We start from the raw sequence: 16,360 nt of genomic DNA, 5'->3' as shown, positions 1-16,360 counted from the left end.
CCTGCAGCCTGCTCGCCAGCCAGAGTACCTGAGCTAATGAGCACAGGTTCAGAGAGAGAATATACTAGTCTCAAACCCTAAGTCGGGGGAATGACTGAGGAAGACACCTCCTCACTGCCTGGACATGCTCACACAGACGGGAATCACCAGCTACTTACTCACAACCGTCGTCTTGAATTTGTTGCTGTCATACTCGGCCCCACAGATTTCCACCTCTACAAAGGGACAGGCGATACTCCGCCCTAGTTTAGGGAGGTGGCGTGCACCAAGAACCTGAGACACAGAAGGAAAGGGTTGGAATTTCTCCCGGATCTGCCCTGGGAGGGTTGAATTTGAACCACACAGTAGTGTTTCATGGATTTTTCAGGACGCTAGAGTCAGGCTGTACACGATCAAAGCTACCCTTATTCAGTGGAGAAGCTGCCACCGCTCTCAGAGGCATGAATAGATGCTGACCCAGCCCACCATATTTGATGATCAAATGTGGTAGTGGTTCCCAGGCCATGTGGTTCACCAGGAGTCTCACCTAAAGCCCAGCTACATGGGTACCTTGACGCTGGATTTCCCAGACAGAAGACAGTGGGGTGGTTTGTTTATAACTGACCCCTCTTTACTAAGGACCTTATAAATACTTCGTTAAATACTTTGTTTTACTTTTCTAAAATGAAGTCTCATTCATTTATCCTAAGCCGGCTTCAGACTTGCTATTATAGACAAAGCCAGGCTCCCAGGGCTTCATGCACACTGGACAAGCACTGCAAAAACCAAGTTACATGCTAGCCCATCCCATTTTAACTTTCTGGATCTTAGGATGGATCTCTCTCTCTCTCTCTCTCTCTCTCTCTCTCTCTCTCTCTCTCTCATCTTCCTAAAATGCCAAGGAAGGACTGGATGAATCTAGAAAAGCTCGTGCCAGGCAGTAGTAGTGGTGCACATCTTTAGTCCCAGTGCTCAGGGAGCAGAGGTGGGCCGATCTTTGAGTTTGAGGCCAGCCTGGTCTACATAGCAAGTTCCATGATGGCCAGGGCTACACAGAGAAACCTTGTCTCAAAGAGAGAGAGAGAGAGAGAGAGAGAGAGAGAGAGAGAGAGAGAGAGAGAAGGGAGATAAGAGAGAGACAGACAGACTGAGGGAAAGAGCAAGTTCTGACCTTTCTAAGGCAAACGGGAAATGAACTCTCCTCTTGGCCAGAGGTTGACTTCCCATGATCCCCTAGTGCATCACACCCAGAGTAGAACAAGTGACACGAGGGTTTTCAGCCCAGGGTGATCCAGGGTGAACCACATAAGCCTGAATTGCTGTCAAGATGGTGCTGGCTTAACAGAGGCACGAGTGCCCTCAGCGCCCAGGGAGCCCTGTCCACCTGCCCCCTCTACCTTGACAGTGAGTGTCATCAGGATCTTCCTCTGGGACTCCGGGGGCATCGGGTCATACTTCTCAGACCGCATGCTCTCGGGCTGCAGGACGTAACCTGTCCGCCCATTGAGCGAAAACAGTGCATGGTTCATCTGCATGTACTTGTCTGAAAAGAGAACAGAGGGGTGCTATGGGGCAGCCAGGGAACACCAGCTCCTGGCGCTCATGGGCACCGACTACGTGACCTTCCTGTGATGGCTCGGGGCAGCTGTTCCAAAGAGACATCTGACTCCAAGGAAACATGGGGAGCATTAGAAAAGAATCCGACACCAGGAAACGATCTTACATGGTGTGTGGAAGGGTGTACTATGACACACATCCTATCATCTGACTTCCACATGTGTGCCTTGACATAAGCACCCTGTCCTCCATCCTCCACACGTGTGTGCATGGTATGTACGCCCTGTTCCTCTGACCTCCGTCTGTGTTCCACAGCATACATGCCCTGTCCTCTGGCCTTCACGTGTGGGCCATGGCAAACACACCCACACATACACACACAGTAATAAATGTTTTAAAGTTCATCTCCGTGCAAACGGCAGGCAGATGTTTAGAGTTGTAAATAAAAGTCCAGCTCGGTGGGAAACAAAGAGGACCAACCACTTTGCAGGGAAACTGAAGCAAACATCCCTTGAGTCGGTGAAGGGAAAGAGCTAATGTCACCCAAAGAGCAAAGTCTTGACCGGAAACTGTAACTACAATTGAACGTCAGTTTTCTCACCTGGTGTGCAAAGAAAGAGCAAAAGAGCTTCAGGAAATTACAGTAGTGACCTACACCGGAGGGGTGTGCCCATGCTCACCAGGCTAGGGGAAAAACTGGAGCAAGTGCCACAGGATACAGGTGCCCAGTGGTCCCAGGGCTGGGGGTGGGGCTGGGGGAGCAGTATCAAAATGCCAGCATCTTGGGAAATGCCCCAGGAGTAGGAGAGGTCTACCCCACAGCTGTGCACCTACACCTGGGAACAAGTTTCCAGGAGACAGGGATGGGACCTGACCTACAGATTCCTAGAGCTGGGTTGGGGGCAGTTGTTAAATAAGAAAAAATAAACAAACAAGCAAACCAACAGGCCCACAGGATGCGAAGTCTAAAGTTTGTGTGCATGGGTTTCCCCTACTATATGTTTCTAGAGAGTGAAACTTGGAGAGAAAGCACACAAAGAGGAAGGGGCAAGGCAGCCACCGAAAGCCTGGATCCAGCCACGCCTGGATCCAGCCCCTCTGAGACTCACCTGTTGTGGGATTATTTGATCACACTGTGAACTCTGAGATTGTGAACTGGAAAAACTTTTTCTTGTGGTGTAGCTCAGCCCTAGCACACACCTTTAACCCAAGAACTTTGGACAAAGAGGACTAAATCATGTCAACCATAGGTCAAGAGGCAGAGCAAGCAACCAGTTGACGTGGGGGCGGGGGGTTGAACATAAGAAAACCCAGGAGACAGAAAGGAGGGTTTTTAAGTTGAGGGGTATTTAAGACAGCGGGGAGAGGGCTGGAGAGATGGCTCAGCGGTTAAGAGCTCCAACTGCTCTTCCAGAGGTCCTGAGTTCAAATCCCAGCAACCACATGGTGGCTCAGAACCATCTGTTATGGGATCTGATGCCCTCTTCTGGTGTGTCTGAAGACAGCTACAGTGTACTTATATATAATAAATAAAATAAATCTTTAAAAAAAAAAGACAGCGGGGAGAAGGAGCCTTTTCCTTCTGGGACATCAGTGGAGTGGGAAGGTCAGCTGGATGCTTTCTCTGCCTCTCTGAGCTCGGAGGCCTTCACTACAGCTACTAACTCTCGAGCTTTCATTTGGTAAATCGGATGTTTGAGATTTTGCTTTAAAAGCAACACTTACTAGTTCAATAAGCTATTATGATCCCTTCCTAAACCAGAAAGATCAATACCTCTGTCACTTGTGATCACGGAGTCTGCTTCCACCACTGTCCCCTTTGTTAGTCCCTAGAGCTTTGCGCTAACCAACAAGTTCAGCCTTGACTGGGATGCCCAGTCACTTGGTTCAGAAACAGTCACATCCCACTAGCTGCCCGGGTGACGTTGCTGGCCGTGACAGGGCCACTGCCTGGCCTGCACAGGCTGCTACCTTCATCCTTTACCTGGAGTCTGGAAATTGAGCGCCACCATCTGGGAGCCACACAGCCACAGACGGAAGGGGTCGTAGTTGGAAGAGTCAACTCTCTGTCCCTTGGGGTAGACACGGGTCAGGCCCTTCTGGTTGTACCGCAATAGATCCACGGGCTTTTGCCTGACAATGCTGTCTGCCTTTGTCTCCACAAAAGAGCGAATTTCCCGGAAGTCAGGATTTTCTGCAGAGGATATGATGATTTGAATGAGAATGGGCCAACATAGGCTCATAGATTTAAATGCTGGGTCATCCGGAGAGTGGCACTCTTCAGAGATGTGCCTATTCACTGGAATAGGTGTGATCTTGTTGAAGGAAGGGGGTGGGCTTTGAGGTTTCGAGAGCCCAAGCCTGGCCCAGTAGCTCTCTCTGTCTTCCTGCTGCCTGAGGATCCAGATATAGAACTCTCTGCTACCTATCCAGCACCATGCCTGCCTGCATCCCGCCATGCTTCCCACCCTGATGACAACGGAATACACCTCTGAACCTGTAAGCAAGTCTCCAGTTAGATGCTTTCCTCTCTTAAAAGTTGCCAAGGTTATGTCTCCTCTTCACAGCAACAGCGCACTGACTACGACAGAGGAGAGGGTCCCCCTTGGTGCTGGATGTGATGGCAGAAGACCCAGGTGACAAAAAAGAAACCAGGACTCTCTCGAAAAGACGCTGAAGAGAGAGGGTGGTGGCCAGCTCTGTAAAGTGCCAACTATGTAAGCCGGAGGTCCTGAGTTTGAATCCACAAGTTACTAATGAAAAAAACAACAACAACAACAACAAAAAAAAGCCAGGTGTGGCATTGTGCACTTGTAGTTCCAGTATGCAGGCTTGGAGGAGGATTCCCCAGAACTCACTGGTCAGCCTCGCCTGCTTGCTGAGTCCAAGGCGACAGAGCCTATCTCAAACAAGGCTCTGGCCTACGTACCCAACACCCACCATGATGGGTAGGTCTAATTGTCAACTTGACAAGACCTAGAATCACATAGACGAGAGTCTCGGTAAGGAGCTGTCTGGATCAGACTGGTCTCTTGGCATGACCATGGGGGAAGTAACCAACACACACAAGATACCTAAGGGGCACGACGGTCACACCTTAATTGGTACCTCCTACCCTTGGTGGTACCCAGTGCTACAGAGAGGATCAAAAGGGACCCGATCTTCCCCATAGCCTTTCCTTCTTGGCGTTTTATGGTTTCTTACTTAGAACCACTGACATCTTGGCTATGGGATACCGAAAGGGTTTCTACCTGGATCAATGCTCCATGCACTGTACTGACAGCACGTGACTCAGTGGACACCAGAGCTTCCCAGGAACGGTCTTCCAGAACACTTACCCAAATGGTCCTTGGTTTTGCTAGTCGGCTTGCAGTACACAACCAAGTCAGAGAGCTCAATAGCAATGGACTGATTCCTCTCCCAGTACTTCATGTTGTTCTCCTGTGGAGAAGAAATGTTACAGCATTGAGGCTACAGCGCTGAGGCAGCATCCACACCACCTTCCAGCTCACCTGGACGGCTCTCCCCACCACCCTGAGCATGCAGGGTTGGGCGTTTTTCCTGTCCTGAAGACAATACCCGCTTCTCCTCTGAAGACTCTCCACCATGCTGTCTAGGACGGCACCGCTCTCTAAAGTCACACAGGCATGAGTTGGGGAGATGGCCCAGTGGTTAACGCAGCTCACCCTACCACCGTCTGAGTATCTGAGTTCAGCTTCCAGCACCCACGTAAGCCAGATGCGGCCCTTCAGGCCTGCAACTCCAACATGGCAGTGGGGAAGAGGCAGGGGGATTGCTAGGGCTTTTAGGTTGCCAGCCTGACCCCACAAGCTAAGTTCTAGGTTGAGGGAGACAGCCTGCCTCAAAGGAATAAGGGAAGGAGTGATAGAAGATGGTATCTAACACCCTTCTCTGGCCTCCATGTATGTACAAGTGTGCGCACATGCACGCAGATAATAAACAGTAAACGAGGACCCACAAGCAGAGGAATGTGGCTTTAATCCCAGCCCTTGGCTGGCTGAGGCTGGGGAATTTGGGAGTTCAAGGTCAATCTGAGGGAGTGGAGACCCTGACAGCAGAAGAGGGAGATTCTGTCATCCCGTTATGCCCCTGCCTCCTGTCTAATCCCCTCCCCTAAAGCCACACTATGGTGGTCCACAGGACTCAGTACTCTTAAACCCGCGTGGACCCCATAGCAGCCTCCTTTCTCTATACCTTTGAATGTATGCAGCCTCCTCCTTGCCTCAGCTCACCCTTGCAAAGCCCAGTGCAGACAGCTGTCTCCTCAGGGCCCAGACCACATACATGGACCAGGGGAGGGAGTACGCCACTCCACACACACTGTACGGTGCTACCAGATAAGGATTAACTTCTCATTTTCTCACACAGAGCTACCCTCTCACACTGCTCCAGACTCAGCCACCTTCCGTTGGCCAGGGCAGTGGCTAACGGGAGGTTTTCACAAGACCGTCAGCATCTAGGAGGTCTCTGGCTTCCAGCGTCCTACCCTGAGTGCTTCAGGGATATTATCTAGGTTGGTCCATACACCCCGAGAGACAGATCACCTCCAACTCTGAGCTACACAGCCAGACAATGTCAAGACCAGATTTGTAACCCAAAGTCTAGCCCCCTCTTACCCTGCCCATCCCACGTTAGAACTCTGTCATCACTGGCCACCAGATTCCAGCTGATACCTCTAAAATACCCGCTGTATCCAGCCCCGGGGTTTAGAATGCAGAAGGGCCCTATGAAACACAGCAATGGCCTGTGCCTGGCCTCACCCGGGCAGCATGGGCTGGGACAGGTAGGCACCTCGCTCCCCAGTACGCTTAGACCCACCTTGGTGTCGATCTTCCAAGTGATCTCTCGTATACTCTGAAACCACTCAAACAGTTCCTCCACACGGTCAGTCGCGAACTCCACAGGAGGGTCCCCCTGTTTCTTAGGCTCCAGGATAAAGACGAAGGCTTTCTGGTTTTTCCCCTGGGGGGCCTTCACTGTAGACAGAGGGTAAGGGAAGTCCTGAGGTGGCCACAGAGACTACACCTCACACTAGTTGCCCCTACCTAAACAGCCACAGCTACAGTCACATGCTGATGGGAACGTCTGCCCTCTGGCAGGCAGCGTCTGAACCTTTTTGTACAAGTTATAGGTAAAGCTTTGTACTGGGCTGAGTGTTATCCTCTGAAAAGAGATGTCAAAAGCTCCTGTCCCTGTGAACGTTACATCATTTAGAAACGTAATTTTTGAAGCTGTACCAACTATCTCTAGACCTAAGATAAACCTTAAATCCAAGGAACAATGTCCCTAGAAGAGAAAGACAGTGGGGTGTGGAAACCCAGACTGAGGAAGCAACCTATGAGGATGGAGAAAGTTCAGGAAGGCTGACTGGCGGATGGCGAGAAAGGAAGGAAGATAATCATAGAGAAGAACATGAAGGTTACCCTGATCTGCCCATTACTAGTGGCTGTGCTTTCTGAGCTCTGAGGTGATGTCCCCAGAAATGACTACATGGGTGGTTTTTATCCTTTAGCAAACCTCGTGGGGACACCGTGACACTCATCCTACAGGAGACAAGACCAAGGCTCAAGGTGACCACGGCAACATTTGGAAAGTCACACTGGCGGAGCTGAAGGGCAGCCCCACCCTGATGACAAGTCCCTACTGCCAAGTGACATCCCTAGTCCTCTAACAGGACAATACAGGGAGGGGGCAACCCAGGCCATCAGCTACGAAGCTGAGAATTGACTCCACCAGTCCCAGTATATCCAAGGAATTGCCAGGGACTTACCGCTTTTCTCATGTGGTGGTGCAAAAACCTTCCACCTTCCCTACCAGAGTCACAGGAAGGGAAAGGAAGAAGAAAACAGGGACAGAATGAAAGGGGTGGGAGCGGGGGTCATGGAATCGTTATCATGGGAAACCAAGGGGACCATGCTCGGACCTCCCTGGGAGAGGGGACTCAGCTCAAGAATTAGTGAGCCCCCATGAAGGGAGCTTGGGCTTTATGCTTGGACCCACAGCTGCCAACAGGAAGCTACAGCCCAGGAAGCTGCCATGTACGTACCCACTTCGATGTGGGCAGGCCCTGAACACAGAGAGCTCTGTGCAAATCATGGCTATCACTACACAGGATGCTCCGTCACATCCCTGGTGCCACACGCGCTGACCAGGGCAGGACAGGAGCTAAGATCTAGTGAGGAGAGACAGGCTTGAAGCCTCAGGAGCTTAGCAGCTCCACCACAGCCTGACCAATCAACACCCCAGCTCTCTGAAAGGCAGACACAGGGGCAGATGCTGATCGACAGCATGACAACAGCTAAGTCACGGGCACCCCTTAGCAGGCAGTCCTGCCTTAGCAGACGGTAGCAACAGGCGTCACCATCGGGGACCTATAGGTCCACGTGCATTTGGTCTCAGCCCCTGCCTCATCTAAGTCTGGGAGGCACAGGGCTCATGCCAGCTGCCTCCCTGCCAGGGATACTCCTGAAGCCAGGCTTGGCGGGGCGGGGTGGATGCGGGCTGGAGTCAAGCTAAGAAAGCAGCACACATACCCACATTGTAGGTATTAAGATCCAATATGCCTCTGCAGAGAGACCCGAGGGGGTTGTCTTCAATAATCTGTGAAGAAACAAGACCCAATTCTCAGTAGTCATAAGCAAAATAATAAAGCGAGAGCCAGTTTCTAGACGTGCCGTTTAGCGCCACCACTACCTGTGGAGTTGCTTAAAATGCATTTTCATTACAACATCCACGGGGAGGGCGCTTCTACCAAGGCACGGGGGGAGGGGGGTGGAGGAACCCTGGCAGCACGCAGGCACCCACGGTCTCTGCGCTGCGTTTTCCAGTCCACAAAGAACACACCTCGTGAGTTCCAAAACCAATTTCAAACCCCGTTACGGAGACCTCGTCTGAGGTGCGTGTGAAATGAGGCCGCTTGGCCTGCGGTTCCCGCAGTTCAAGGGCCTTCCGTGGCTCCCCGTGGCTTTCCCCGAGGAAAACTCTAGCTGTGACCTGACATCTGGTGTCTGAGGCTTTCCAACCTCGTCAGGCCAACCTCGGCAGCCATTATAACCCTGCTGCACATGTGAAGCGTCCTGGGGTCCAGCCGAGATGGGAAGGCTGCTATTGCTATGCTGTCCCAACCTTCTCTACCAGGCTTTCGATGACGTCATGCAGATGCTGACATACAGAGGCAGTGAAGAGTCCTGTCCCTGCCCCAGCCTCCTGGGGACAAAGGCCTTCCAATCGCCACACCCTGGCTTAGGCTGTGTCAACCCTGTGCCTATCTCTTGGTTTAAAAAGCAACAACAAACAAACAAAAACAAAAACAAAAACACCAGCTTCACTTTTAAGACTCAAACACTACTTGCCATGGGAAGCCCTCCCCAGTTGCCTTGCCGCCCTTAGAGCCACCTCCCCACCAGAGATAGGGCTCTTAAAGGGATGTAGGAACTACAGATTCTTCCCTGGCACAAGCTGATGAACTCAAGTGGCCATTTCCCTCTCCAAGAGCACACGGTGGCTAGGTACCAAGGTCTGGCTCGCAAAGTCACCAGAAGGCCCTGTCTCACCTTCCAGCTTCCCTGTTCCTTGCTCATGCTAAGCACGTTCTGCATGTCTGCCTCTCTAAACTGAATGTGTTTCATTTGCACATTGCTTTGAGCAGAGGACAAATTCCCCGTCTGGCCACTTTCACTCCAGTGGGAATTCTGTGCTTTCAAAGCCTCAGCCCAGCGCCGCCTGATTAAAACACAGCCGGCTCATCACAAAGACTTTTACCCACAGCAACTTGGGGCCGGTCCCAATTTTTGCATCACCCTGCCCGCTCCAGTGTCAAGCTCTGTGGTGACCCCAACAAGTACGTGTCAAAGGTCGTCCACCCCCACCACCCAGAGACAGGTCAGGGGACTCCTCCAAAGCCTGGGCCACACATGATGGAGACGCACCTGCTTTTCCATCTCCTCAGCATCGCCTGCCGAGATATCTTCAACGTAGTTAGATGGGAAATACTGCTGGATCCGGGTCCCATAGTCCCCTTTCCACCTGCAGAGAACCACGGACATTGAGGGTGTAGCCGGCTCAGGTCTGAGCACTCAAGTGACCTGAGGGGGCTATCGCGGTCTGCATTTCGAAGGAAGCATATGCCATTTAAAAACACTTGTGGTCAGATGATCAAGGACTCGGTCCTCTCTGGTGTTGGCAACACTATGCAAACTCCCAAGTTTTCAGGGCTTTAAGAGGGACCAAGGGCCTCTCGGAGGGTGCCCACCCCGTTTGTGGGAAGGCTGTAGTTCTAGAGTCAAATGACCTGTGGTGAAATCTTAGTTCCTTGGGGCTGGAGAGACATACCAACTCCAGCTCCAGGGGATCTTCTGCCCTCTTCTGGCCTCTGTGGGTACTACACTCTAAGGCACATACCCACTGAACACAACACTGCTGGTCTCTCAACACAAGCTCTTAGGTTAGTCCATACTCAACACCTCAGAAGCCCTTCCCCAAAGAGCTGCTCTCCTCAATGATTCCTCCAAAAGTTCAGACACTATTTCCAAGTCATGCTAGGGACCTAGTCACTGTCTCTCCATAGGCTGGTGGTCTCCTAGTTAGCTGCCTACACACCTTTGACAGTCTTTTAAGAGTAGCTGAGGTCCTGGATGTAATGGTGTCTACCCACAACTTGGGCTGGGATGCTGAGGCAGGAGGAGTTCAAACACAGACACGTATGTTTACTCCTAATGTAAAAGTAATAAGTCCAGGTACTTCTTTAAAAGAAATTCCAGCTTCTTCAGTGACTACACTGGTGCTCTGTACCTCAGGCTCCCCATCTGTAAAATGGGGTAATGCTGGAGCTGCCTCAGGTTTTATTAGGACTTTCTAGGTCACTGTATGTCAAATGCTTCGAACAGCATCTGGTGTACAGCCGGCGTATGACGGTGTCTATCCTTGGCTTAGCATGCAGTTCAGTAGCAGACACTTGCCTAGAATCTGCCAGTGAGAGACCAAGAGGGTGCTGAGCCGTCAAGCACGGGCCCCGGGTTCTATTCCCAGCACACCAACATAGTGTTCTTGTCATCGCTCGGGTAAAATGGCACACCCAACCCCTCATTACAGCACCAGCAGCATATGGCATAATCTGTAATAGGTGTGCTGTGATCACTCTGGACACGTCTATACTTCCCCAAGTCCATTCCTGGTCGCAGGGTCTCACGCTTTCAAGGCCACTCACTGGGCCCCTTTCTGCAGCCAGAAGGCTCATTTCAAAGTACCTCTAGCCAGAACCACATAGCAACTTTCCTAATCTCACATGATCCAGCAGCCTCAGAAGCCTGGCATCACAGCCCCGCTGGGTCTCAGCCCAGGGATGCTCCATGACCCAAAACTACTCCCGCTGCACTGCCTAGCTGCCGGGTCACAAACAGGCTGCTAGCCCGCTAGCCAAGCCTACTACCTTACCTAGGACTCAACTGTACCTTCTCCTCCAGGGAGCCTTTGCGGCTGTTCCTCTGAGCCTCCCTGGCACCTGTGCCCACCACTGTCTAAACAGACACAGTGTGGCTGCCCAGTGCCAGCCCTTCCTGCATCCTCCACACCACCTTCCTTTCTATGGATCAACATAGACTCGGGCGCTGCCTGGATTTCAGGACCAAGAACTTGATAACTGTTACTGACAATGTAATTATTCATATCCACCTTGCTTTCACTCTCAAACGTGTTTCTACAGGGACAAAAACTATTGGCTGCCCCTATTTAGTTTTGGGGGATGGGGGGAGTCTGATACAAGCAGTCAGCGAGGTGGCCATCTTGCCATCAGAGAGAGAAAGAAGAGTAGCAGCTGTCATTTACCCCCGCCCCTTGCCAGATGACTTCACCCTGTCTCTCAAGTCATCTCAAGACAAGAGTTAGAATTTGGGGGATGTTCACATTAGAGCCATGGGGAAGCATGAGATGTGACAGCGTCTTCTCCAGGATACAAAGCAGTGTGACTTGGGGTTTACACATACTCCATCCCCTGGGCACCGACTGTGCCTGGGAGTTCCCTAATGAAGAGACAGGATAATGTGGAGGGAGCACCTGAAACCAAGAGACCCAGAGGGGAGGCTCCTTGGTAATGCCAATTGGAGGATGCTACTGCCCAGAATTAGCCTTCTGAGACCAGGTCCGTGAAAAGCCCTGTGTGGCTGTGTGTGTGTGCCAGGGCTGAGGTCACCGGGAGTCAGAACATTTGATACCCATGTCTTTCACTAGAACAGAATTTTGGGTTCCTTTGTCCCCTTAGCCATCGTATGTCTTTGATGCCGGGGAGCAAGGTGAAAACTAGCTTGGAATTAGGAGGGTCTTCTGATTTCTTTTTAAATGAATTTGGGAGGCAGGAGAGATGGCTCAGTGGTTAAAAGCACTTGCTGCTGTTGCAGAGGACCCAGGTTCAGTTCCCAGCTCCCACACACGGTGGCTCACGACCCTCTGTAACTATATTCCCAGGGTGTTGATGCCCTCGTCTGGACCCTTTGGGTGCCTGCACACACGTGTGCATATACAGACAAGTAGGCACACACGTGTACACATAATTCTTTTAGGGTTTTTGTTTTGTTGTTTTTTGGGGGGGTTGTTTTTTGTTTTTTGGGGGTTTTGGGGGGTTTTTTGTTTTGTTTTGTTTTTTGTTTTTTTTTTTTTTGGTTTTTTTTTTTTTTTGTATTATTACTTTTAATCACAGATAGTCTTGAGCCTGCACAGTAACTGCAACCTTGGGAAGCCTCAATGGCAAATCAGCACCAATCCAGTCTGGAATGTGAGATGAGAGGGCTCAGAGCCCCACCCAGCCCCTTAGGGTCACCACAAGAGACCACCAGTCAAGTTCACCTCCAAGAGGCCCATCCCCAACCAGCCTTACCATCCTCCCGGCTCCTTGGAGACGTTGTGGATGAGGGCACCTCGGCAGAAGGTCAGCTCATCGCTGCGCTTGGCTTTGTAGTCATAGAGTGCTTTCACAGTCCTCTGAGGCTTTGGGGGAAATGGGAAGAAAAAGGGCAGGTGGATGACAGAAGCAGGACCCGTTAGGTTAGCTTCTCATTAGGAAGCCAGAGACCTCAGAGGCCGGGGTCACTGCGCCATCTGCTGCTGAGAGTTGGTATTGCATAGGAACCAACTGCAAAGTCCACCAGAAGTGGAAGAGATTGGCTTAACCAGGAGAAAGACGCCACATTGCTAATTTCTCAATAGAGCCTCTTAGATTAAGCCACACTCGCCACATCAGAACCCCCCACACACACACAGAGCTGCTGTCCTCAATGATTCTCCCAGAAGTTTAGAATTTCAGACACTATTTTCTAGTTGTGCTGGGGACCTAGATGTAGTGGTGCCTACCCATAACTCCAGGGCTTAAGACGCTAAGGCAGGGGGAATAGAATTTCTAAGCCTGCCTGAGCTACACAGTGAGACTCTGTCTCAATGTCTCCCACCCCTCCCCAAATCAAACAACTACAAAAAAAGCTGGGCTCTGTATGAGTAGCAGCAAGAAAGATAGGATTTATGTGGGTGAAACTTGCCCTGAATTTTCTCGATGCCTGCTGCTTGATAATAGTAAACACATAAAGGGGGGGGGGAACCCGCACAGCAAAGAAATACTAATAGAGAAATCTCTAAAATTATCTAAGCCTGCTTAGATCTTTGGCTTCTCTGTCTTCCCTGACAAAGGAGACAGGACTCGGGGAAAACCACTTCCCGGAGACTAGATACCGAGTCAGCCATGGGAGTTGTGACTGTGGCTCTGCCCATTCCTCTGTGTAAGCTGGAGCCCACTAAACCTCCATTTCCCCAACTGAAATGGTAATTAAAGTTTTAGATATTTTCCAGGGTTCCTGAGAAAATTCAGTGAAATAACCCACACAACAGTAAAAATGCCTATGGCCCTGCATTTCTTAGGTATCTGCCACCAACATGGTGAGCTGCCCTGAGCCTTTCAACCGACAGTGGCTCCCTGAATCCTCACAACCACCCTAACAGGGAGGTAGTGCTGTCACGCCCATTTTACAGATGAGAAAACTGAGCACAGAGACATGAAGAACCTGGCCCAGAGCCGACCATATGGGAAGACGCTGAGCCCAGAACTGGGCCAATGACTGCGAGGTATATGCCATCCTCCATCAGAATCTATAAAGAGTAATGCAGCCCCTAGAAACTTCTGCCATGGAGAACTCCAACCAGAGACTGGCAGGATTACTCGTGGGCATTCTGGATATGAGAGCCAGAGCCAGGCTCATGGTGAAAGGGAGGCACAGGCACAGTCACGGCACAGAGAAGTGCTACTGAATGGCGTTAGAGAAAGGCTGCTTTTCTGGGGCAGCAAAGAAAGGCCTTCAGGGACGAGTGAGAAATGAGCCAGCCACTGTGTGGCCTTGTAGGAACTGGGCGTATCCGTGAGGCCAAGAGGACAGGCGTCCAATCCGGCTGCCTGGAGTCACCTGATTAACTTCGGTTTCCTCTCCAGTAAAATGGTACCTGCTTTGTGTAGCTGGCACCGGGAATTATGATCTGACTGAGGCTAAGTGCTTAGAACATACTGGACTCTTGTCTTCAACACACCTTACATGTTACTACATGTTATCTTAAATGTTATCCTTCCGGTTCTGTGAACTTACCCAGGTCACCCTGAACAACTGATCTAGACCCTGTCTCTCCAACAAAAAGAGTCAAGAAGGGGTTGGGTGCCACTGGAAATGCACCTCAGGGCTCCATGATCCTCCCGGGCATACGGGAGGTCCTGGGTTCCATCTCCAGTACTGGGAGGTGGGGGCTGTGACGTCATCCACTCTCCCATGTCATCTGCCTGACGTTCTTTTGAGGCAGTAGACCTGATTCATGGAATTGTGTTTAGAAGGAAAAGAGACACGAGGTCTTCAGAGCAAACAGTTCATAACCCTGTGAGGAAGATGGAGGTCAGCTCAACACTCTTCCGGGGGACTGCTGAAGCAATATTCCAAACCTGTACATCTGGGCAGGGCCTCAGCACAGCACAGCCTTCCCTCTGAAAAGCTGTCCATACTGGTTAGCCACTCTGCTCCTCACCTCCTCACTCTGAAGCCTTCAGGTCCTGCTCTGAGTTTGCATCCACTGAGGATTTGAAATTTGTTTAAAAAAAAAAAAAAGGAAAGGAAAGGAAAGGAATGGAGTCCCGGATCTCAGCAGAGCCCACCAGTGAGAGCCGCACCCTAGTCCTATGTACTAGAAAGAAAATTCGCTCTAGTTCTTCCCCCACTAAGTTTGAGACGGAGCTGGAGGCAAAAAGCAAAATCCACCTTTACCTACACGGAGCTACGAGGCAGAGGCAGGGTGGGAATCTGAGATAGCGCTGGCCCCGAGAGGAGGTCAACGAACCAGACATAATTCATAAGCGCCTCGGGCTCAGTTGGCAAGCAGGAAAAGAAATTTGGAAGATTCTTAATTAGAAGCTTTGTGGCCCAAAGGTGGTTCACTGAAACTCGGGACTCGAGCACGACTCGGTTCCATCCGGATGGAATTCTATTAACCTCCATGAAACCACACGGTATCCTGCCCATCACCAGGTGGTCAAAAGAAATTTTAGCTGTAGTCAGATGTTCCAGAATATTCCCTGCTATAACTAATGGAGACCAGTGGTGGGGCAGGGTCCCCTCTCACTCTTCTGGGTAGGACTGATGCTATACCATGGAAGGGTTGATCTCACTTGGGTCCACATACATCCTGCTGACGTCATAGAGAGAGTTGATGTCTCTTTCCTGAAAGAAAGAAAAAAGAGGAAGGACAAAGAAAGGTCAATGGAAAGGGCTTGAGGAATGTGGTTCAATGGAAGAAGCGTTTGCCTGCCATGTGCAAGGTCTTGGGTTCCATCCCCAGCACCAACCAAACAGGAAGTCTGGCACCCCATGCTCCTAGAATGGCCTATGCCCACGGCCAGGCCGCAGACTTCCTCGGGCTTTCTTGTTCTTTGCAAAGAAGAGTTGGAACCGCATGGGATTGTAGCTCAGATGTAGAGAGAGCAAGAAGATTCAAAACGTTCCCCCAAATTTGGAAGCAACCTGGAAATTGTAGGTACGCTACCCTGACCCAGAGGGTACCAGCATCTCCTGTTCAAAGATAGCACATCAGCAGCTCAAAAGACTGGCAGGCATATCAATGAGGCCTTTCCTGGACACATGTGCAAATGTTTGCCAGCAGCAACTGCCAAGGCCCCTGGCCCGTCCCCCAGCTTTCCTGTCCCTCTACCTAGAGTCGCTGCTGTCAGCTTTGCCTCATCTCCTCAGAAACTATTTGTTCACTTCAGGGTTTGGGCTCACATTTTTGTCCTGTTAAAGTGCCTCTCCTGACCACTCTCCTGTCCACTGTAGTGTCTTCTCCTCTTGCTATGAAGATTTGTGTGCCCCAAAGGAGCCCATGCTGACCAAAACACCTCACTCTGGCACACTGTGCTTTCTCCTCTAGGGCCTAAATTTTCTCAAGGAAGAATTTGGACATACTCCTTGGAAGGTGGTTGAAACACAGGGTCCTAGGTCCTAGTCTCATTTCTGTTGCTGTGATAAAACATCCTGACCAAAAACAAGAGAAGAAAGGATGATAGCCCGTCATCATGAGGAAGTGAAGGCTGGGACAGAGAAAATAAACACATATCTTCTCTCTGATTTGATCTCAGCCAGCTTTCTCCTTCCTTATACTGTTCTGGACTCACCGCTTAGGGAATGGAGCTGCCCGTGGTGGGCTAGGCCTCCTACATCAATGAACAATCAAGACAGTCAGCCATAGACATGACCATGGGCCAACTTGAGCTAGGAAGTTTCTCACTAAGACTTCCTCC

The 16,360-nt window shown here is 50.8% G+C and overlaps 1 protein-coding gene across 2 annotated transcripts in view; it reads right to left on the bottom strand.

Moving 5' to 3' along the window:
* The window catches only part of Plcg2 (phospholipase C, gamma 2), a 136,731-nt gene that overhangs the window by 21,535 nt on the left and 98,836 nt on the right, over positions 1–16,360 (bottom strand). For both annotated transcript variants that reach the window (NM_017168.1, XM_087594329.1), the window contains 9 exon segments: positions 159–273; positions 1,377–1,522; positions 3,521–3,730; positions 4,875–4,977; positions 6,376–6,533; positions 8,091–8,157; positions 9,486–9,582; positions 12,425–12,534; positions 15,216–15,287. In NM_017168.1, coding sequence (NP_058864.1) covers positions 159–273; positions 1,377–1,522; positions 3,521–3,730; positions 4,875–4,977; positions 6,376–6,533; positions 8,091–8,157; positions 9,486–9,582; positions 12,425–12,534; positions 15,216–15,287 — 1,078 coding nt within the window.

The sequence above is a fragment of the Rattus norvegicus genome, chromosome 19 (assembly GCF_021556685.1).
Source record: "Rattus norvegicus strain SHRSP/BbbUtx chromosome 19, alternate assembly SHRSP_T2T, whole genome shotgun sequence".
NCBI classification, from domain to species: domain Eukaryota; kingdom Metazoa; phylum Chordata; class Mammalia; order Rodentia; family Muridae; genus Rattus; species Rattus norvegicus.
This window is presented reverse-complemented; position numbering and strand designations above follow the sequence as displayed.